The sequence below is a fragment of the Schistocerca gregaria genome, chromosome 3 (genome assembly GCF_023897955.1).
Source record: "Schistocerca gregaria isolate iqSchGreg1 chromosome 3, iqSchGreg1.2, whole genome shotgun sequence".
NCBI classification, from domain to species: domain Eukaryota; kingdom Metazoa; phylum Arthropoda; class Insecta; order Orthoptera; family Acrididae; genus Schistocerca; species Schistocerca gregaria.
In genome coordinates, this window is record NC_064922.1 from 481,949,037 (window position 1) to 481,973,120 (window position 24,084).

At 44.3% G+C, this 24,084-nt stretch overlaps 1 protein-coding gene across 1 annotated transcript in view; it reads left to right on the forward strand.

Moving 5' to 3' along the window:
• The window catches only part of LOC126355438 (uncharacterized), a 92,315-nt gene extending 71,764 nt beyond the window's left edge, over positions 1-20,551 (forward strand). The window contains exon 3 of the mRNA XM_050005747.1: positions 20,459-20,551. Within this exon, the coding sequence (XP_049861704.1) occupies positions 20,459-20,551 (93 nt within the window). The remainder of the gene's footprint in view (positions 1-20,458) is intronic.
• The last annotated feature ends 3,533 nt before the right edge of the window (positions 20,552-24,084 follow it).

The window sequence follows — 24,084 nt, forward strand, 5'->3', positions numbered from 1 at the left end:
AGGTAGTGTCAGGCGTCCCCCAAGGCTCAGTACTAGGTCCCATACTCTTCTCTCTGTATGTCAATAATGTGTCATCGGTTCTGACTTATTGTAAATATCATATGTATGGTGATGACCTTCAGTTGTATCTAAGTACGAAACCAAACAATCTTAAGAAAGCTATTGAAAACTTCAATACTGATCTCGATGCACTATCAAAATGGGCAAAGGACATAGGACTAAAACTAAACCCATCTAAAATCCAAGCGGTACGTGTTGGTCACTCTAAGCTCATTAGCCCAAAACATCGGGAATCCGTGGCATCACTTATCCTAAATGGAACAAATATTAACTTCTCTTCCTCAGCAAAGAGTTTGGGAGTAATAATAGATGAAAATCTTAATTGGACAGATCACGTAACTGCAGTGTGCAAAAAAGCATCAGCATCCCTTCATGTCCTACAAAAATATAAAAAACTCTGAAAAAGAAATTAGAAACGCTTATACTCCCAATCATTGATTACAGCGATATTATCCTACAAGGCCTCTCTCAGGAAAACTCGCGACGCCTGGAACTGGTAATGAATGCCTGCGTCCGATATATCTGTGACGTTTGACTTTTTGACCACATTTCACCAGCATATGCAGAATTGTCCTGGCTGCGTGCAGACAAACGCAGAGATTTCATACACTCTGTCTCATCTACTGCCTTATAAATGTACACTGTCCCTCATATCTCTCCTCGTCCTTAACGCTTATCTCTGAACAACATGACAGAAACACACGTTCCCATTATAATAAAACCCTCTCTGTTCCACTGCATCGCTCAGTCACCTTCTCCAAGTCCTTTACAGTAGCGAGAACCCGACTCTCAAATAACCTCCCTCGGTATGTTAGAGAACTTAAAAACATGTTCAGCTTCAAAAAACAGTTAATGGCGTATCTACTTAAGCAACAGTAATGCTTTCCATTGTACACGAATGCACTTCACTCCATTACATCCCTCTTTCCCCCTCCTTAAGTCTCCCTCCCCCGAAACTCGCTATACTAGTAAACATCTACTTTACACACCAAGATATTAATGTACATCTGCACAAATCTTCATTACTATTGCCCATTTTTCTCATGTTTATCATTCTTATTAAATTTTTTTACTGTTACTATTATTACTTTTATCATAATTTGTATGTATAGCACCTGTTGTAAAAATACTGCCAGTACTTACTTTATTAGGTCTTAGTCATTATTCTTTATTCATATTGTAACTAGAGTAATCTAATTTTCTTATTTAAATTATTGTCATGATGTAACTCTGATGTGTGAAATGCTGCATATGAGAAACACTGGTCCGATGTAAGAGAGGGCCTGATGGCCCTAATCTGATCAGGTTAAATAAATAAATAAATAAAAAGCCAGCGCTATATCTCTGACTACATCAATCGCCGTGTGGTATCGTGAATCCACTTTGGGTGCTATACTGGCCCAGTTTCCCGAGATGGAAGTAAGAGGGTCACCTGAAACATACAGCCAAATACCATACTGACATCCATATTCATGTCTACGAAGTGTTAAATGGAGGGTCCAGTTATATCGAACCCCCTGAGGACAATAAGAGTAAACAGGCTTGTATTAACGTTCAAAATGAAACGATAAAGCTCAGTTTGGATAGTAAACCCTGGTTTGCGAAAGAAATTGCCATTTCAAACACCATCCCGAGCGCACAACAACATGCAATGTACCAAAGAATAAAATCCCTGGCGACTCCTCGGAGTCTTTCCAGGTGGCATGATTGGATAAAATCTTCTCGGATTTACAACCAACTCAATTCCAATAAAATTCTCAAGCTTTCAATGGCCATCTTCGTCGAGAGTAAAACTACTGACTGGCAGGGCTGGCACTCAGTACCCTGTAGTCCTCGGTAACGTATCTCGTAGAAACACGCCTCAGAATCTCGAACTGTTGAATTTCTTTTTAACAAAGTTAAACAGGTCTGAATTTGTAAATGCACAGTCTGGTAAGACTGCTTGGGGGCTTTTCTTCTGTTTATGAAGTGACGTAGTCTTTTCTTGTATGTTTCCAAGTATAGCCCTTTTCCGATTGCTGCTGCCACAATCATGCAGTTACGTCTTCGTGCACCCTGCTGTTGCACCAGAGAGTTTTGTGCATTCTTGGCTGTTCTGCTAATAGCCGCAGCACTCAAGCCCATGTACCCATCGCTGAGAGACCGGCTAGGGTAGCAATGAGGAACGGAGTAATTCCACCCAACGTCTTGGGTATTGGTAGAACCATGGGAGGTTTAATAGATCTTTTCTTTCTCGCTCATTTATGCTTGAGGGTGCTTTTAGCTGCATACTACGCTTTCAGGATATAGTTTCTCACATACCCTTTGGTTGTCGTCTTTTTTCTTAGCACCCTATGTGCAGTGATCATAGCTTGGCTGAACTTCTTCACACCCAAGCCCAACTTAACTTTACCATGCATAGTTATCTCAACTGCAAATGGTGCAAAGCGTTGACCAACACCAACATCTCTTGTCGCACGTATTGTCTTAGCTTTAGCAGCTAAAATACGATCGGCGGTATGACGATATTTATTTGCTGCTTATATGTTGTTGTATTCCATAGAGGCTTGGTCGAACAGATTTATCCCGTTATCACCGAGTGCCAATCGTGTTTAAAGTTTTGATCGAAGTCCACAGTAGTTACATCCAGAAATGTGTAATTCGACAAGCGGTTTGTCGACAATACCGCCTCCTTCTCTAATGCATCTCCTATCACGCATGTTATGCTACTGAAGTGGTTGTGGTCTGAGCACCCTGCTATATAGCAAATCATCAGCGTCGATCCAGCTATTTTGTGATGCGGGAAAACCAAAGCATTTAACTAACGCTGTATTCCCTTGAAGCCACATGACCCTCTCTACGAGATACACATCTGATTACGATCTCTTCTGTAATTCTTCTGTGAAAAGCATTCTGCCTTTTCAGTAGTCTTCTACTGTTGTCCCTTAAGAGGTGGGTTCTAGGATTCGTTCTCTGCATTTTGCAAACTGTGAATGTCTCGGTTGACCAGTTTGGCATGTATGACTTTTCAAATGCTGTCTTGTGATTTGAAATACATATTAAATCACCTACATTGAATTGCTGTTTGCGCAGATCTAACGTTTTAATTCGATTGTGTACTGTAACTAGAAGTCTTTTACCACCAAATCGTGTGATGTTTAGGTCGATTATACAGTGCAGTTTTTTACGGGAGGGTAGCGATCCATCTGTGTGAGCCATGAAGACTGAATTGCATCCACATATGAGTTTTCACTGTTCCGTTCAGACGTTCCACGATACTCGTTTCCAGGAGGGTGAACGTCAAGTAGTGATGTATTCAATACCGCTCCATCACAGCCTTGAAAAATATATTGTAAAACTCGCCGCCGTGATCTGTTTGAAGGTTGTCTGGGCTTCGATTCGTCTCCGTCCGCAGCAATCCCCCAAACACATGCGCGTCTTCCTTTCCTGTTTCCGCTTTCACGGGTAATGCCCAGGCTAATTTAGAGTAAGCATCAATGACCATTAAGATATATTCGAATCCATTATTCACATGCGAACATTCCCTCATGTCGACAAGATACGCCTGCCACATGTCGTCCAAACCTTTAATCAAAATACACTCCTGGAAATTGAAATAAGAACACCGTGAATTCATTGTCCCAGGAAGAGGAAACTTTATTGACACATTCCTGGGGTCAGATACATCACATGATCACACTGACAGAACCACAGGCACATAGACACAGGCAACAGAGCATGCACAATGTCGGCACTAGTACAGTGTATATCCACCTTTCGCAGCAATGCAGGCTGCTATTCTCCCATGGAGACAATCATAGAGATGCTGGATGTAGTCCTGTGGAACGGCTTGCCATGCCATTTCCACCTGGCGCCTCAGTTGGACCAGCGTTCGCGCTGGACGTGCAGACCGCGTGAGACGACGCTTCATCCAGTCCCAAACATGCTAAATGGGGGACAGATCCGGAGATCTTGCTGGCCAGGGTAGTTGACTTACACCTTCTAGAGCACGTTGGGTGGCACGGGATACATGCGGACGTGCATTGTCCTGTTGGAACACCAAGTTCCCTTGCCGGTCTAGGAATGGTAGAACGATGGGTTAGATGACGGTTTGGATGTACCGTGCACTATTCAGTGTCCCCTCGACGATCACCAGAGGTGTACGGCCAGTGTAGGAGATCGCTCCCCACACCATGATGCCGGGTGTTGGCCCTGTGTGCCTCGGTCGTATGCAGTCCTGATTGTGGCGCTCACCTGCACGGCGCCAAACACGCATACGACCATCATTGTCACCAAGGCAGAAGCGACTCTCATCGCTGAAGACGACACGTCTCCATTCGTCCCTCCATTCACGCCTGTCGCGACACCACTGGAGGCGGGCTGCACGATGTTGGGGCGTTAGCGGAAGACGACCTAACGGTGTGCGGGACCGTAGCCCAGCTTCATGGAGACGGTTGCGAATGGTCCTCGCCGATACCCCAGGAGCAACAGTGTCCCCAATTTGCTGGGAAGTGGCGGTGCGGTCCCCTACGGCACTGCGTAGGATCATACGGTCTTGGCGTGCATCCGTGCGTCGCTGCGGTCTGGTCCCACGTCGACGGGCACGTGCACCTTCCGCCGACCACTGGCGACAACATCGATGTACTGTGGAGACCTCACGCCCCACGTGTTGAGCAATTCGGCGGTACGTCCACCCGGCCTCCCGCATGCCCACTATACGCCCTCGCTCAATGTCTGTCAACTGCACATACGGTTCACGTCCACGCTGTCGCGGCATGCTACCAGTGTTAAAGACTGCGATGGAGCTCCGTATGCCACGGCAAACTGGCTGACACTGACGGCGGCGGTGCACAAATGCTGCGCAGCTAGCGCCATTCGACGGCCAACATCGCGGTTCCTGGTGTGTCCGCTGTGCCGTGCGTGTGATCATTGCTTGTACAGCCCTCTCGCAGTGTCCGGAGCAAGTATGGTGGGTCTGACACACGGGTGTCAATGTGTTCTTTTTTCCATTTCCAGGAGTGTATATCTTCGAGGGTATGTTTTTTGTATTGGTTTTTGGAATTCTTGAACTACAGTCTCCATATTTATTCGATGATACGTCTCTCCCTAAGCTAAGAAATTACTTAAACAACTTCATTCGAATGAGCTGTGCCGGCCGCGGTGGTCTCGCGGTTCTAGGTGCGCAGTCCGGAACCGTGCGACTGCTACGGTCGCAGGTTCGAATCCTGCCTCGGGCATGGATGTGTGTGATGTCCTTAGGTTAGTTAGGTTTAAGTAGTTCTAAGTTCTAGGGGACTGATGACCACAGTAGTTGAGACCCATAGTGCTCAGAGCCATTTGAAGCATTTTAATGAGCTGTGTTATCAGCGGCAGTTGATGCCATGGGCATTTGTATTTGGTCTTTTAGCTCATTTGGGTTTTCGATTGCTCACCCTTTTATGCTGAATGTCAATACCAACATTTGTTTCACCATTCAATATATGGTTTACAACGGATTATATTTCGCATGGCTTCAGCATTTTGAATTCTTATGCAGATCAGTCAAAAACAATATTTCACGATACATTTCCAGATCTTTAGGTGTATAATTTACAATATTCGTGTATCTTACGAAATTTAAGATCCAGTAGACCGGGTGTTGTTTGAAACTATTTATCGCCAATCTATATTGTTTTTTCTTGTTTCATTAATAACGAGAAAGCCGTACTGAGTATTTCCAGCAGTCTGCACATACCTTTACAAAACCATTGAACGACATATTGGTTCCTACCTTAGCCGCGGAAATGTGTTTTAGATTCGGATTGTCCTGTTTGAATGCTATAATTAGGTTTGCAGTATCCCTCACCAGCTGTTTAGGGATTATGGAATATGTATGACTCAGATAAAATAAATCAACAGCCATATGTTGACCGAAACAGAAACATCGACCAATTTGATCTTGGTTTTCCACAGTAACATCGTCAAATAAGAACACTGTGTTTGCCTTTACTTTTTCCGGTGGAGGGATGTCACTGCTCTCCCTGAATGTCGTGTATGTCACACCGACTACACCCTGCAATATCTCCTGTAGTAGTTAGTATCTGGACTGAAACAGTGTTTTAGAAAATACACATAGTGCTCAAAGTGGACACCATTCCGATGTGTTACCAGCGATATGAGTAAAAATGCCTTGCTGCACATGGATCGACCTACAGTTATTGCACGTATGTTGTCAGGAAACTGTACGCCATTCTTCTTCCGGTCTTCTTGCACACCGTCACAACTCCAGTCACTTGCAACAATGTCTTCATACTTCACCTACCCTGCCAGGATACCTCCTACGTCAGTGACTGGCGTACAGTGTGTTTTGTAGAACGTAATGAACTCCATGCCCTGCCGTGATACCGACTATGTCAGGTCCTGGCATGCTGATAGTCTTTTACTGATAATTTAGTTACGTCTACATCTACATCTACATGACTACTCTGCAATTCACATTTAAGTGCTTGGCAGAGGGTTCGTCGAACCACAATCATACTATATCTCTACCATTCCACTCCCGAACAGCGCGCGGGAGAAACGAACACCTAGACCTTACTGTTCGAGCTTTGATTTCTCTTATTTTATTTTGATGATCATTCGTACCTATGTAGTTTGGGCTCAACAAAATATTTTCGCATTCTGAAGAGAAAGTTGGTGACTGAAATTTCGTAAATAGATCTCGCTGCGACGAAAAACGCCTTTGCTGTAATGACTTCCATCCCAATTCGATATCATATCTGCCACACTCTCTCCCCTACTATGTGATAATACAAAACGAGCTGCCCTTTTTTGCTCCCTTTCGATGTCCTCCGTCACATGAGATAATTTTCTGTTCTTCCATGTTTGCGGTGAAAATACTGGTAAAATTTGGAAATTTGTGGTAAGTTCCTATTGGACCAAACAGCTGAGGTCATCGGTCCCTAGGCTTGCACACTGCTTACTCTAACTTCACGTAGTTTACACTTAGGACAACAAACACACCTATGCCCGAGGGAGGACTCGAAACTTTGAAGGGGGGGGGGGGGGGGGGGGGGAGAGCCGCGCGAACAGTGACAAGCCCCCAGACAGCACGGCTAAACTGCGCGGCGAAGAATCTGGTAGTAGTGGCTTTAGTACTTATAGTATAATGAGAAGTAAGAAATAAAAAAACATACATAGGTATACACATATTTTATTCAGTAATTGCAAACGGAATGCATTACGTTATTTCTTAATCTTAACACCAGTACAGAAAACAAAGCCTGTTTCTAAGCAAAGAATTAAGCGTGTATTTCTCTCAAACTCATTAGTTTTGGTAGGCACTATATTGACCCATTGTCTGCAGTCGTCTACATGCACACTGTTCATACTTAGGTACTCTGCAGTGTCTCTATACACAGCTTTAACACATGGCAGCCATCCGTTCAGTCTTTCCAACACAAAGGATAGCACCATATTTAGACCGAAAAAGCTTTTAACGGTAGAGTGCTGTAGATAAGTGGATGTGTCATACGATTCCACACACAGTGCAGAATCATTGTACACTGTTGTAATGGATGGAGCTTTAGCAGCACAGCAAATGTCCGCAGGATGACGCCTCGGATGAGACTCGCCGGTCAACTGCTGTTTGATGTAGGCTTTTGCACGTCACAGTTCATCCCATTCCACCTCCGGAAACCGCACTTTAATACTTTTAGCTGCATTCTCGATCTCTGTCTCATCACAGCAGTCTCAAGCTGCAGTTGTCTCCATACCAATACGTAAACGCTTCTAACCACATCCCCACTTTGTCCATGCAGTAACACTGGAATATTCTGTGATGGTGTATATGATGGTGGTCCAGTACCGACCTGCACCATGCTGATTAGGACTCCTAGTGCACTTCAGCGAGTCAGTGGCTGGTTGGGTACCTTGCATACATACACTTGGTTAGAGCACTGTCGAAAACAATATGTGCATGAGAATCAGTGACTACAGTAGAGTATTAAAGCAACGCATAAACTGTACCAGGAGAAACTCACATTACGACAGGGGTAGCGGTGTAATATCTAACAGGCTTGTACCTTTTAGTGCCTTGAGCGGTTTGTAGATCTTGCCATGAAGTACAGTAATTCCACCACTGCCATGGTCCAAGGAGACCGCTGTCACACTAGTGTATCGTCACTAATGACTGCGGAACCGCTAGGGCAAGTTCGTAGGAGCATTAGTAATGTACGCTGTAACCGACACCCCTGTCCGATATCACCATAAACATCCATATCGGGACCTATTTTCAGGTGACTTTCCTTAATCACTTTCATGTTCTGAACCTCGCCCTGAAATGTTAGTATGTACTTTGGGAACATCCTGTATATGTTGTCAAACTATGAAACATACACCACAGGAGACCATTTGTCAGAATACAGTACTGGAATAGGGGGAGGTGCTCCATTTACAAGCATGAAAGGGATTAGAGAGGGAACCAGCAGAGGGCGAAGTTGTCCGGTTGAGCAGCAGGTGAGTACGTGTTAAAACCAAATGGCACAGTAACATACTGTTTTAAAATAATATACGCATGAAAGTAGTAGCCCAACACATTTTAATTACACATATCCTTTTTACAAGCATGTATGAAAGTTGTCTGAAAACTAATGCCTGCGAATTTTTTATGTGAAAACTCTTAAAGCTTTTTGAATACAAAAAGATATACAACCTACATGTTTATTCTTCATGTCTACATATTTATTTCTCAATATAAGTCACCCTGCCGACGAACACATTTCTGCCAATAAGAAACCAGGTCGTTGATACCGACACTGCAGAATGTTTAACAATGTCGACGGAGCCAGAACCAAACTTGTTCTTGCAACGCTTCACCACAAACAAACTTAACTCCTCGAAGACGTTCTTTAAGGGGGACGTAGCAGAAGATGGATATGTTTACATAATATAACACACTGTTTAGTGTTTGAAAGATAATAAAGCCAAATTTTGTATGTGAGGTAATTATGTTATGAGCTACATTCTGGAATTTTCACAAATTTTTGTCCTAAAATATTTGATCATAGCACTGTTGAAAATTTATGCATCACATGCTATTACACAAGGAACATTTTCACAAAAATTCCTTTACTTACAACTTTCATATGGTGGTAGGTAATTCTTAGTAATCAGATAAGCGAACATATAGAATAGTTTTTTAATATCAGTTTTAAAGCTCTTGCAATTCATTTTTTTAAAATTATCCGTATGAAACAAAGCAATTTCAATTTCACAGAAAATAATTTTGACAGAAATACATTCGGAAAAAATTTGTACCACAGGAAGTTGTGTTATACTATGAACGAAATCTGCAGAAAATTGAACTTTTCTATTTCCAATGGTTCAGGGGAAAATGTTCCTTATAACTGAAAAATGAACGTTCCAGGAAATGCGCATAAAAGATTTTATATGGATTCACACCACAAACCAGTACCTTCATGTTAACCATAACTATACATTTGTTCTTCTTGCTTTCGTGTACTTGTTTCATATTTATCTCAAGTTTCTGGCGTGCCCTATTGGCTATATCCTTGAGCCAGAACGTGCAACACTCGCAGTATCTATCTTCTTCAATAGATTTTCGGTGAAGCAACCTGCTAGAAATCCTAGTCCAGTAAGGGTTCTTATTCTTCCAATGTTACCACCTTTAAACAACAGACATGCATCATATGTGGCAATTTTAACAACAGTAGATTAGCTAAATGTTGTTTTTGGGCATCTCTTCCAAATGAGGCTGTTGAAGCTCTCATTCGGGTTTTTTTTGTTCCACCACGGATACATTTCTTTTGGAATGTTGGCTTTATGTAGTTAAAGACTGCTTCAGGAAGACTGTGTTTACGTGGAAATGTTTTGTTTTCTGCTTTTGCCTGCTTATATTTGCACCAATATATATCACACGACTCATGTACTGGCTTCTCATCAGTTAATAACTTTTGAAAATATACTGCCCACACTGCCTTGTGCATTGCCTTCAAATCTCCAGTGCCACGCGGAGTGGTCGCACAGTTTGAGGCGCCATGTCACGGATTGCGCGGCCCCTCCCGCAGGAGGTTCGAGTCCCTCGGGCACGGGCGTGTATGTAGTTCTTAGCAAAAGTTAGTTTAAGCAGTGTGCATGTCAAGGGACCAATGACCTCAACAGTTTGGTCCCACAGGAATTCACACAAACATTTAATTCTCCAGTGTTGTGCCTTATTGCTTTGCTTTGCTTGTGGATCTCTTTTTCAGTCAGACTTTGTGGTCCAGTGGGTTTCCATCTTTGATTTTTACACCCTTCTGTTTTCGTTTCAGTTTCAGAAGTCTCCCGCCCATCCTCTTCTGAATATGCCCCACACACTCTAACTTTTCAGTGTTGCATCCATATCCAAATGGCTTGCTTTCTACAACAGATCTGAAAGCACTAGAATCTCCATCAACAAGATATTTCACATATCTAACTCTATGCCTCGTTTCGCTCCGATGAAATCTTAAATTCATTCCTGCTGACCCCATGTCACCACTAGTACCAACATAATTCTAGCTGCAAATTATTTTGTGTTTTATTTTCCATCGTCTCTCTTCTTCCTTATTGTCTAAAGTCTTCCTCTGCGCATATATAGAGCAATATTTGGACATCACCTGCAAATCCAAAACTTTTCCTGTGTCAACGCTCATAACTCATGAAACACAGTGTAGGGAGGTATGGTCCCTTTTCATCCATGTGCTATCACATGAAACACATAGATCTGTAGAAGACAAAAGGTCATTTACTTCTCTCTTAATGTCTTTGTTAAATAAAACGGCCTCTTTCACTGCTGCTGACAAACTGCTATTTCATTCTGTTCTCAAGGCGTCCAGAAGATGATTGTTTAGGGTTGAGTGCGGGGTAGACGGAGATGCCATGTTCATTATTGCACAAAACAAATTGCTACCTTTTCTTCCAACACCAACACATCTCATCCCACAGCAGAATCCTATGTTGGCTTCATACAACCAATTATTAGCAGTTGATGTTTCGTACTGAATGTCAGTTTGACAGCTGTCACAAAACAAGTGCATATTACATACAATATTATCTCTGTCGTTGCTGTAGTATAATCTTATAGATTTGTTGCCACAGTTACCACATGGACACGAATTTCTAAAAATAGGACACATAATTTCTAAATTAATCTTCCTAATACCACTATTCTCTTCGTATTTAGTGGATTGAAACTCTGCACCAGTTCCAAGTTTCTTTTGTGAACTGCTCGTCGTCTTAGCTTCACAATCATCTACCTCTGAATTATGTTGACTCACACGTAAATGGCGAGCTTAAGACACTTTCTTAAACACTTTACCACTACATCTTGGCATTTTAAATCATACAACAAAAGGTTGAAGACACTCCTAATTCTCACACTACCAGCAGAACTGAAATGTTTATATTTCTGCACCACTGACAATAATAGCTACCAAAGATAGCTAGCGGAAGGCAAAGATAACACGACGTAAACGGGTCCACAGCGTTCTATACTCTTCCGATGCTTTTATGACAGCAGCAAGTAATAAAACATAGTGAACAACAAGAGTGTCGTCTAGAATAGTGGCCGTGGCGCTGCGCAGTGACTGAAATAAGGCAGCTTTTGTATTATTCGTAGTTCGAATCTGTGAAAACTGGATATAGTATTTTTAACATACTAAAGAACTATCTGGTGGCAAATTTTTTTATCATTTTTGACCAATTTTGCCTACGTCCCCCTTTAAGCTTTGGGAGCATTCCGAACTCTGTCACCCGCGGTGATATTACTACCGCCGTTTCCTTTATTACGAGCACGAACTACGCAGTTTGCACGTTACTGATGTCGATAGAGTTATCACCATACAAAGCTTTCTTTCTTCTATGGATTTCACTGGGAAATGTGTTTTCTGGTGTTAGGAACTCGGTTAAGTAGGTTGTCTGTTTCTCATCCAGACTTGCAGTATTCATGGCGTCAATTCCCTCCAACGTTAGTTTAGACATTAGTCGACCCCATTCTATGTCGAGTTACGGCACTTCTGTGTGCACGCGGAAGCCCTACACGATATTAGGCAGGTGTACCAGTTTCTTTGGCTCTTCAGTATAAAACAATTAATAAAGGGGAGTCTTCCGGTTCAGGTAGCAAACCAACAAGGCTCCTTTCAGAAAATGATGATCCGCTAGCCCTGTACTTAGGAATCATCTACAGCTGCTCGCTGGATGAAAGATCGGTACCAAAAGACTGAAAAGTTATAAATGTCACACCAATAGTCCAGAAAGGACAAGGTTCCTTTCAGAAAATGATGATCCGCTAGCCCTGTACTTAGGAATCATCTACAGCCGCTCGCTGGATGAAAGATCGGTACCAAAAGACTGAAAAGTTATAAATGTCACATCAATAGTCCAGAAAGGACATCGGAGTAACCAGTTCAATTACAGAACCATATTGCTAACGTCGAACTACAGTGAACATTAGAACGTATACTGTTTTCGAACATTATGAATTACCTTGAACGTAACGGTCTGTTGACACACACAGTCAGCGCTGAATCAGAAAATATCCTTCTTGTGAAACACAAATAGCCCTTAATTCGCATGAAGTAACGAGTCCACTATTTGTACAAAGTAATGAGTGCAATCAACAGGGGATCTCAAATTGATTCTATATTTCTAGATTTCCGGAAGGCTTTTGACAGCGTTCCTTACAGGAGACTTATAAGCAAATTTCATGCTTATGGAGAATCGCTTCTGTTGTGCGACTGGACGCATGATTTCCTCTCAGAAAGAACAGAGTGCGTAGTAATCGACGGAAAGTCATGGAGTAAAACAGAAGTGTTATCGGCCGACTGTTGCTCCTAATGAACATAAACGATTTAGAAGATAATCTGAACAGACCTTTTAGATACAGATGATGCTGTCACTTGGTAAAGTTTGTGGTAGACCAAACCCAATTGCAAAATGATTTAGGAGCAGTCCCTTGAGTGTCAGGTGGCCACTTCAATCTTTAGTAAAGCTCATTGGAAAGTGTTATCGTATCAATTATGAAAGGAAAAATATTATGTGCTAATGGCTCACTATGACAGAAAATGGGTGTCCTGGAGGTGCAGAGCTCAACATTCTATGGGATGTATGTACCTCACTTCGGCAATCACGAAATGTTCAAAGGAAACCATTAACTTACACCAAGAACACCGAACGCAAAATGGCGTGCCACAGTCATCAGGAAGCTAAGCAACCTCAAGATCGAAGGTGAACTCCTGGTGAGCTGTTTAGGACCTTCAGGTAGGCACCCATTCTTAAAAGATGACTATACACTCCAGGAAATTGAAATAAGAACACCATGAATTCATTGTCCCAGGAAGGGGAAACTTTATTGACACATTCCTGGGGTCAGATACATCACATGATCACACTGACAGAACCACAGGCACATAGACACAGGCAACAGAGCATGCACAATGTCGGCACTAGTACAGTGTATATCCACCTTTCGCAGCGATGCAGACTGCTATTCCCCCATGGAGACGATCGTAGAGATGCTGGATGTAGTCCTGTGGAACGGCTTGCCATGCCATTTCCACCTGGCGCCTCAGTTGGACCAGCGTTCGTGCTGGACGTGCAGACCGCGTGAGACGACGCTTCATCCAGTCCCAAACATGCTCAATGGGGGACAGATCCGGAGATCTTGCTGGCCAGGGTAGTTGACTTACACCTTCTAGAACACGTTGGGTGGCACGGGATACATGCGGACGTGCATTGTCCTGTTGGAACAGCAAGTTCCCTTGCCGGTCTAGGAATGGTAGAACGATGGTTTCGATGATGGTTTGGATGTACCGTGCACTATTCAGTGTCACCTCGACGATCACCAGAGGTGTAAGGCCAGTGTAGGAGATCGCTCCCCACACCATGATTCCGGGGTTTGGCCCTGTGTGCCTCGGTCGTATGCAGTCCTGATTGTGGCGCTCACCTGCACGGCGCCAAACACGCATACGACCATCATTGGCACCAAGTCAGAAGCGACTCTCATCGCTGAAGACGACACGTCTCCATTCGTCCCTCCATTCACGCCTGTCGCTACACCACTGGAGGCGGGCTGCACGATGTTGGGGCGTGAGCGGAAGACGGCGTAACGGTGTGCGGGACCGTAGCCCAGCTTCATGGAGACAGTTGCGAATGGTCCTCGCCGATATCCCAGAAGCAACAGTGTCCCTAATTTGCTGGGAAGTGGCGGTGCGGTCCCCTACGGCACTGCGTAGGATCCTATGGTCTTGGCGTGCATCCGTGCGTCGCTGCGGTCTGGTCCCAGGTCAACGGGCACGTGCACCTTGCGCCGACCACTGGCGACAACATCGATGTACTGTGGAGACCTCACGCCCCACGTGTTGAGCAATTCGGCGGTACGTCCACCCGGCCTCCCGCATGCCCACTATACGCCCTCGCTCAAAGTCCGTCAACTGCACATACGGTTCACGTCCACGCTGTCGCGGCATGCTACCAGTGTTAAAGACTGCGATGGAGCTCCGTGTGCCACGGCAAACTGGCTGACACTGACGATGGCGGTGCACAAATGCTGCGCGGCTAGCGCCATTCGACGGCCAACACCGCGGTTCCTGGTGTGTCCGCTGTGCCGTGCGTGTGATCATTGCTAGTACAGCCCTCTCGCAGTGTCCGGAGCAAGTATGGTGGGTCTGACACACCGGTGTCAATGTGTTCTTTTTTCCATTTCCAGGAGTGTAGAATCATATATGTGATAGGTGGATGAGAACTAATGGATTGTGATGGCATGAGGCAGAATACGAAACAGTTTGTCGTGGAGCTTATCGTCAAACTGCCCTTAACGCATTTGCTGCAGACTGTGCGATAATGTGTCCCGTAGGCATGGGAAAAAATCCAGAGGCTGCATACGTCCAGTGATTCAAAGATGGCTATGAGCACTATGGGACATAACATCTTAGGTCATCAGTCCCCTAGTAATTAGAACTACTTAAACCTAATTAACCTAAGGACATCACACACATCCCTGCCCGAGGCAGGATTCGAACGTGCGACCGTAGCAGTCCTGCTGTTCCGGACTGTAGCGCCAGTGATTCCTGATGGTATGAACTGCAATGTAGAACACTTTTGGAAGATACAGTTATCTCCAAAAGATTCTGAACCATAGATCTTGCCGTTGGTGGGGAGGCTTGCGTGCCTCAGCGATACAGATAGTCGTACCGTAGGTGCAACCACAACGGAGGGGTATGTGTTGAGAGGCTAGACAAACGTATAGTCCCTGAAGAGGGGCAGCAGCCTTTTTAGTAGTTGCAGGGGCCACAGTCTGGATGTTTGACTGATATGGCCTTGTAACACTAACCTGTGCTGTGCTGGTACTGCGAACGGCTGAAATCGAGGCGGAACTACGGCCGTAATTTTTCCCGAGGGCATGCATCTTTACTGTATGGATAAATGATGGTGGCGTCCTCTTGGGTAAAATATTCCGGAGGTAATATAGTCCCCCATTCGGATCTCTCGGCGGGGACTACTCAGGAGGACGTCGTTATCTGGAGAAAGAAAACTGGGATTCTACGGATCGGAGGGTGGAATGTCAGATCCCTTAATCGGGCAGATAGATTAGAAAATTTAAAAAGGAATTAGCGACGTTCGGTGAAGGAGGAACAAGACTTTCGGTCAGGTGAATACAGGGTTATAAATACAAATTCAAATTGGGGTAATGCAGGAGTAGGTTTAATAATGAATAAAAAAATAGGAGTTCGGGTAAGATACTGCAAACAACATAGTGAACGCATTATTGTAGCCAAGACAGACACGAAGACCGCGCCTACGACAGTAATATAAGTCTATACGCCGACTAGCTCTGCAGATGACGAAGAAATTGAAGAAATGTATGATGAGACAAAAGAAATCCTTCAGGTAGTGAAGGGAGACGAAAATTTTATACTCATGGGTGACTGGAATTCAATAGTAGGAAAAGGAAGGGAAGGAAACGTAGTATGTGAATATGGATTGGCGGGATGCAATGAAAGAGGAAGCCGCATGGTATAATTTTGCACAGAGCATAACTAAATCATAGCTAACATTTGGTTCAAGAATCATGAAAGACGGTTGTATACATGAAAGAACCTGGAGATACTGACAGGTTTCAGATAGATTACATAATGGTAAGAAGAAGATTTAGGAACCAGGTTTTAAATTGTAGGACGTTTCCAGGGGCAGATGTGTACTCTGATCACAATCAATTGGTTATGAATTGTAGATTAAAACTGAAGAAACTGCAAAAAGGTTGGAATTTAAACAGATGGGAACTGGATAAACTGACTAAACCAGAGGATGTACAGAGTTTCAGGAAGAGCTTAAGGGAACAATTGACAAGAATGGGGGATAGAAATACAATAGAAGAAGAATGGGTACCTTTGGGGGATGAAGTAGTGAAGGCAACAGAGGATCAAATAGGTAAAAAGACGAGGGCTAGTAGAAATCCTTGGGTGACAGAATAAATACTGATTTTAATTGATGAAAGGAGAAAATATAAAAAAGCAGAAAATGAAGCAGGCAAAAAGGAATACAAACGTCTCAAAAATGAGATGTAGAGGCTTGTCGCACTAGGGGTAAGATAGATACTGCCTACAGGAAAGTTAAAGAGACCTTTGGAGAAAAGAGAACCACTTGTATGAATATCAAGAGCTCAAATGGGAACCCAGTACTAAGCAAAGAAGGGAAAGCAGAAAGGTGGAAGGAGTATATAGAGGGACTGTACAAGAGCGATTTACTTGAGGGCAATGTTATAGAAAGGGGATGTAGATGAAGATGAAATGGGAGATACGATAATGCGTGAAGAGTTTGACAGAGCACTGAAAGACCTCAGTCGAAACAAGGTCCCAGGAGTAGACAACATTTCATTAGAACTACTGACGGCCTTCGGAGAGCCGTCCTGACAAAACTCCACCATCTGGTGAGCAAAATGTACGAGACAGGCGAAATACCGTCAGAATTCAAAAGTAATATAATAATTCCAATCCCAAAGAAAACAGGCAGTGACAGAAGTGAAAATTACCGAACTATCAGTTTAATAAGTCACGGCAGGAAAATACTAACAACGAATTCTTAACAGACCAAGCCGATCTCGGGGAAGATCAGTTTGGATTCCATAGAAATGTTGGAACACGTGAGGCAACACTGACCTTACGACTTATCTTAGAAGAAAGATTAAGGAAAGGCAAACCTACGTTTCTAGCATTTGTAGACTTACAGAAAGCTTTTCACAATGTTAATTGGAATACTCCCCTTCAAATTCTGATGGTAGCAGGGGTAAAATACAGGGAGCGGAAGGCTATTTACAATTTGTACAGAAACCAGATGGCAGTTATAAGAGTCGAGGGACATGAAAGAGAAGCGGTGGTTAGGAAAGGAGTGAGATAGGGTTGTAGCCTCTCCCCGATATTATTCAATCTGTATATTGAGCAAGCAGTAAAGGAATCAAAAGAAAAATTCCGAGTAGGTATTGAAATCAATGGAGAAGAACTAAAAACTTTAAGGCTTACAGATAACATTGTAATTCTGTCAGAGACAGCAAAGGACTTGGAAGAGCAGTTGAACGGAATGGACAGTGTCTTGAAGGGGGGATATAAGATCAACATGAACAAACGCAAAACGAGGATAATAGAATGTAGTCGAATTGAGTAGGGTGATGTTTGAGGGCATTAGATTAGGAAATGAGACACTTAAAGTAGTAAAGTAGTTTTGTTATTAGGGGACAAAATAACTGCTGATGGTCGAAGTAGAGAGGATATAAATTGTAGACTGTCAATGACAAGGAAAGCGTTTCTGAAGAAGAGAAATTTGTTATCATAGAGTATAGATTCAAGTGTCAGGAAGTCGTTTCTGAAAGTATTTCTGTGGAGTGTAGCCATGTATGGAAGTGAAAGATAGGCGATAAATAGTTTGAACAAGAAGAGAATAGAAGCTTTCGAAAAGTGGTGCTACAGAAGAATGCTTAAGATTAGATGGGAAGATTACATTACTAATGTGGAGGTAGTGAATAGGATTAGGGAGAAGAGCCCTTTGTGGCACAACTTGACCAGAAGAAGGGATTGATTGGTAGGACATGTCCTGAGGGATCGAGGCATCAACAACTTAGTATTGGTGGACAGTGTGAAGGGTAAAAATCGTAGATGGAGACCAAGAGATGAATACACTAAGCAGATTCAGAAGAATGTAGGCTGCAGTAAGTACTGGGAGATGAAGAAGCTTGCACAGGATAGAGTAGCATGGAAAGCTGCATCAAACCAGTCTGAGAACTGAAGACCACAACAACAACAACATATGCAGAGCAGGAATTAAGTGAAAGCAAATTATTTTGAACAGCTATTGGCCGAAAGCAGTGCTAATACCATAGTTGTATTTCTCTTACGCCCATTTTCTCGCCCTGGCTTTCTGTGATGTAAATATTCCCTACTGACCTAGCAAGATCACGAACACAAGGAAGAATTGTAGGGGACACTGCACCTCCAACTTCTCGCAACACAATAAATAACTTGACAGACGATTTACTGTCTAGACTGACAGTCGACATAATTGTATACGAATGTGTTAATACACTGATATTGGTTGATTTTTATTCAACTCTCATGGTAGCTCTAATTTTCAGGATTCCTTTCACACGTATTTCGTCTTCAAATCCTGGTTACTCTGTGTTGAAAACGAATTCTTTTCTGAGCGATGCGTTAAGTTTGTTCATCTCATCTACAAATTTTCGGGCCGATTCCGCAGTTTGCTGTGAATCGCCAAGTTGACGCTCTGCTTGAAGTTTCGTTATCTTAGGTCTTCCAATTCTGTAGCACTGTTTAAAGTAATGAAACCATCCACTGCCCCCAGTGAAATCACTCTAATCTGCATCACGCGCAATTTGATGTGTAGGACGTTGTGGGTCACCGTCATGCACATCCCCTAAATTGTATCGAGAATCCTTGAAACGCACATACACCAGTTTTTGTAACAAGTACGCCTTGTCATCCTTTGAATATCTGTAGTTTTTCTTATGCACTGCGCGGTTATATCATATTACTGCGGACTTATTTGAAATCTGTTCGTAACTGGTTTTATCCCCTGCTGAGGATGGCTTTGCATGTATGTAATTATGTTTCGTACCCTCTCCTTGGACAAAGATTGTCCTTTACTAAGTTTCACTGGAGACAAGGGTGACGAGCTACATGGTTCTACACCTGTTTCAATATCACTTTCACTTGTTAAGCACGTATCCTCATCATTGTACTCCTCATACGACACCATGCATTCCGCTGACTCATCTAGGAGAAACGCTAATATTCCATCTGCCACTTCGTTCTGCCTCTGCGAAATTTCTGTGTTTCTTTCTGACTAAATGTCAGTTTCGGCAGCTGTTACAGATATAATGCAACATTTGCTTTAGTTATCGTTGCCACTGCTCTGCTTTGTTATCAACACCACTTGCACTGTAACACTGTTTTGAGTTACTCGCCGACTAAAGCAGTTCAATACGCTTCGTATCCTCAAGCTGCACTCACTACTGGGTACATCCAGTCCCGCCTTCTGTTGCCATAAGGAGCCAATACTATGGTTGCACGGTAGACAATATATGGGGCGTCGAACGCTGTAAACATCAGCCGGCCGGTGTGGCCGAGCGCTTCTAGGCGCTACAGTCTGGAGCCGCGCGACCGCTACGGTCGCAGGTTCGAATCCTGCCTCGAGCATGGATGTGTGTGATGTCCTTAAGTTAGTTCTAAGTTCTAGGGGACTGATGAGCTCAGTGAGTTCCTTCCTCCACACGATATCTGAAAGGCGCAAAAGCCAGAATCGTGCTACATGTTTTTGACGAGCATGATAGAGCTTTATTTGATGTTTTAGCCACAAAATTCGTCTGGTCCGAACCCGATGGAACATGCAGAATGCGGTTGGGCGCTAATTCTAGGCGCGTGTAATTTGTGGTAACTGCGTGACGTGTGCGTAGACATATGTTGCCACATCCCATCGAAAATCTGCTAATGACTTGACTAATCCATGTAATGCAGAATATCTGCTTGATTGTGCTCCAGACGTGGACCAACTCACTGTACACTCGAAGATGTATTCTTTCTTAACTTTTCAACTAATGCTGTAGATCTGTACTTTGTCCTTTAGAAGCTTTCAGTTTCTGAGTCGCAGCTCGTCGATCAGTGCCATGAGAGTGGATTTTGCGATAGGATTAATTGCCTAAGTGCTGCATCCCTTTTTGGCACTTTATGTCACTGAAAATAGAGGACGAGAGTGGCTGTATTTGTGGTTGTCGGTGGTGGTCGTCCTGTATTTAGGCGGCCACGGCAAAGTAGGCGAGCAAACAGCGCGGCCGCCGCAGCTGCGGGCCGTGGCGTCTAATGCGCTGTTTTGATTGCGGCTGCTTGTTTGGACGTAGGCTGACGCCGACAGCGGCGGCGGCGGCTCTGCCTTTGATGTCCGCAACGACGCGGTCTCCCCAGCGGCCGACCCCGCGCTGCACGCGTCCTAGAGCTGGAATTCGCTTTGCAGGCGAAGCTGCCGGCACCGCCGCAGTGACGTCGAACGATGCAAAGGTCAATACTCCGCGACGATTCAAACGTCCGGCAGCCGAAAGTCGCTTCAGCATATTACCTGCCGTTCTGAGGAGTCGACAGAACCTAATATCGCGGCTGCGCCACTTTGTCACTCACATAAGTCATATAGCTTTGGTTATGTCAGATTTTAGCTGACCGGCATAAGTTGTGGCGAGTAAATACAGGAAGACTGGTCGAAACAGCAAGTTGTGAGGGATGGTAAGTACCGGTCGAAGTTCGATAGCAAAGAGTACTTCTTTGCAACAAAAAGAGCGTAAGTGCAAGGAAGTTAATGCGTGATTCGTTTAAGGAATTGAGAGTAGAGCTCTATCTACAAGCTTGACGGGAGAGGGGTTCCCAGCCTTTTAGCACGTAGATACGAAGGTGGAAAGCGCTGACACCTGTTTTGCCTGAAGCCAAGTCTAAGCAAAACCGTAATCAGTGCTTTCCATCTCCTTAAGAAATATGCTAACTACAGGTTAAAAGTCTCATGGCTCGGAACTCCTCTTAATTACAACCCTGTCCCTAAATACACTACTGGCCATTAAAATTGCTACACCACGAAGATGACGTGCTACAGACGCGAAACTTAACCGACAGAAAGAGGATGCTGTGATATGAAAATGATTAGCTTTTCAGAGCATTCGCAAAAGGTTGGCCCCGATGGCGACACCTACAACGTGCTGACATTAGGAAAGTTTCCTGCCGATTTCTATTGCACAAACAGCAGTTGACCGGCGTTGCCTGGTGAAACGTTGTTGTGATGCCTCGTGTAAGGAGTAGAAATGAGTACCATCACGTTTCCGACTTTGATAAAGGTCGGATTGTAGCCTATCGCGATTGCTGTTTATCGTATGGCGACATTGCTGCTCGCGTTTGTCGAGATCCAATGACTGTGGGCAGAATATGGAATCGGTGGGTTCAGGAGGGTAATACGGAACGTCGTTCTGGAACCCAACTGCCTTGTATCACTAGCAGTCGAGATGACAGGCATCTTATCCACATGGTCGTAACGGATCGTGCAGCCACGTCTAGATTCCTGAGTCAACAGATGGGGACGTTTGCAAGACAACAACCATCGGCACGAACAGTTCGACGACGTTTGCAGCAGCATGGACTGTCAGCTCGGAGACCATGGCTGCGGTTACCGTTGACGCTGCATCACAGACAGGGGCGCCTGCGATGGTGTACTCAATGACGAACCTGGGTGCACGAATGGCAAAACATAATTTTTTCGGATGAATCCAGGTTATGTTTACAGCATCATGATCATCGCATCAGTGTTTAGCGACATCGCGGTGAACGCACATTGGAAGCGTGAGTTCGTCATCGCCATACAGGCGTATCACCCGGTGTGATGGTACGGGGTGCCATTGGTTATACGTCTCGGTCACCTCTTGTTCGCATTCACGGCACTTTGAACAGTGGACGTTACATTTCAGATGTGTTACGACCCGTGGCTCTACCCTTCATTCGATCCCTGCGAAACCCTACATTTCAGCAGGATAATGCACGACCGCATGTTGCTGGTCCTGTACGGACCTTTCTGGATACAGAAAAAGTTCGATTGCTGCCCTTGCCAGCACATTCCCCAGATCTCTCACCAACTGAAAACGTCTGGTCAATGGTGGCCGTGCAACTGTCTCGTCGCAATACGCCAGTCACTACTGTTGAATGTGGTATCGTGTTGAAGCTGCATGGGCAGCTGTACCTGTACACGCCATCCAAGCTCTGTTTGACTCAGTGCCCAGGCGTATCAAGGCCGTTATTACGGTCAGAAGTGATTGTTCTGGATAATGATTTCTCTGGATCTATGCACCCAAATTGTGTGAAAATGTAATCACATGTCAGTTCTAGTATAATATATTTGCCCAATGAATACCCGTTTATCATCTGCATTTCTTCCTGGTGAAGCAATTTTAATGGCCAGTAGCGTTCAAATGGTTCAAATGGCTCTGAGTACTACCGGACTTAACATCTGAGGTCATCAGTCCCCTAGAACGTAGAACTACTTAAACCTAAGTAACCTAAGGATATCACACACATCCATGCCCGAGGCAGGATTCGAACCTGCGACCGTAGCGGTCGCGGAAATCCAGACTGAAGCGCCTAGAACCACTCGGCCACTCCGGCCGGCCCAGTAGTGTATTTCAGAGTTATTCTTGATAGGAGTTTGATATTCAACGAACATTATGATAGTGTCAGAGTGCAGGTCGTAGCCAGAAACAATGTCTTTAAAAAACTCAAAAGCGTAATTGCGGAAGCAAGCCCACTTGTACTTCGGATGTCGGCTCTACCCTTATGCTGTTCGGCAAGGGAGTATGCTTCCCCTGTTTGGTACAAATCTTGCCACACGATAGAGGTTGATACTGCTCTTCACCGAACTTGCCGTCTGGTGAAAGGGTGCTTGACACCAACCCCAGCCGAAAGTCCAAGTTCCGGCCGGAGTAGCTCCATACGATATCAGGCGCATAGTAAAAGCGAAATCCGAAAGAAGCAAGGTAAACATTGATGACAGACACCCACTTTATGGACATGAAGCAGTTGCTCGATGTCTTCGCACCAGGAAAAGCTTAATCTAAAGTACCCACCCTTACTGGAGTTGAAAGCGGCAGTTAATTGCTGAAAGTGATACGACCAACAGAGGAGCTACTCTCAGGAAACAGCTTGTCTTGGCCAACATGGATATCACTTAATCATCTTCGCGTCGACACTGGCCGAAGTAAAACAGCGTTGTGAAAGTGGGGACTCTACGATAACTGTGAAGTGTCTTGTACGCCTTGTGTTGAGCAGACGATGATCCACTTCCGTCACTGCCCTGTCACACCATCTCCTCAGGCATCGTGACGCGAGGGGATCTTCCATCAGGAAGCCCAAAAGGAGTACACACTGCTGAGGCACATTCAAATGGTTGTCACCGAACCTATAAGAAGACGCAGACTTGATGGGAAACCCAAAAAGTTTTGATCTTATATTAAATCAGTGAACGACTGGAGCCCACCTTCAAGCTACTTTGCGACCTTAATGGTATCGACAGAGACGATGATTGAGAGAAACTCAAAACGCTAAAATTCAACTAGAACTTCATAATGGCAGATAATGCAATAAGGCAACATGGGCTAGAAAGGCAAATGAAATCGCTTAACAGAGGAAAGGCAAGAACGTGATCCTCTTCCAGCAGCTGTGTACTATAGGTCGATGGACGAAAGGCAAAGGTCCCGAGTTCGAGTCTCGGTCGGGCACACAGTTTTAATCTGCCAGGAAGTTTCATATCAGCGCACACTCCGCTGCAGAGTGAAAATCTCATTCTGGAAACATCCCCCAGGCTGTGGCTAAGCCATGTCTCCGCAATATAATTTCTTTCAGGAGTGCTAGTTCTGCATGTCTCGCAGGAGAGCTTCTGTAAAGTTTGGAAGGTAGGAGACGAGGTACTGGCAGAAGTAAAGCTGTGAGTACCGGGCGTGACTCG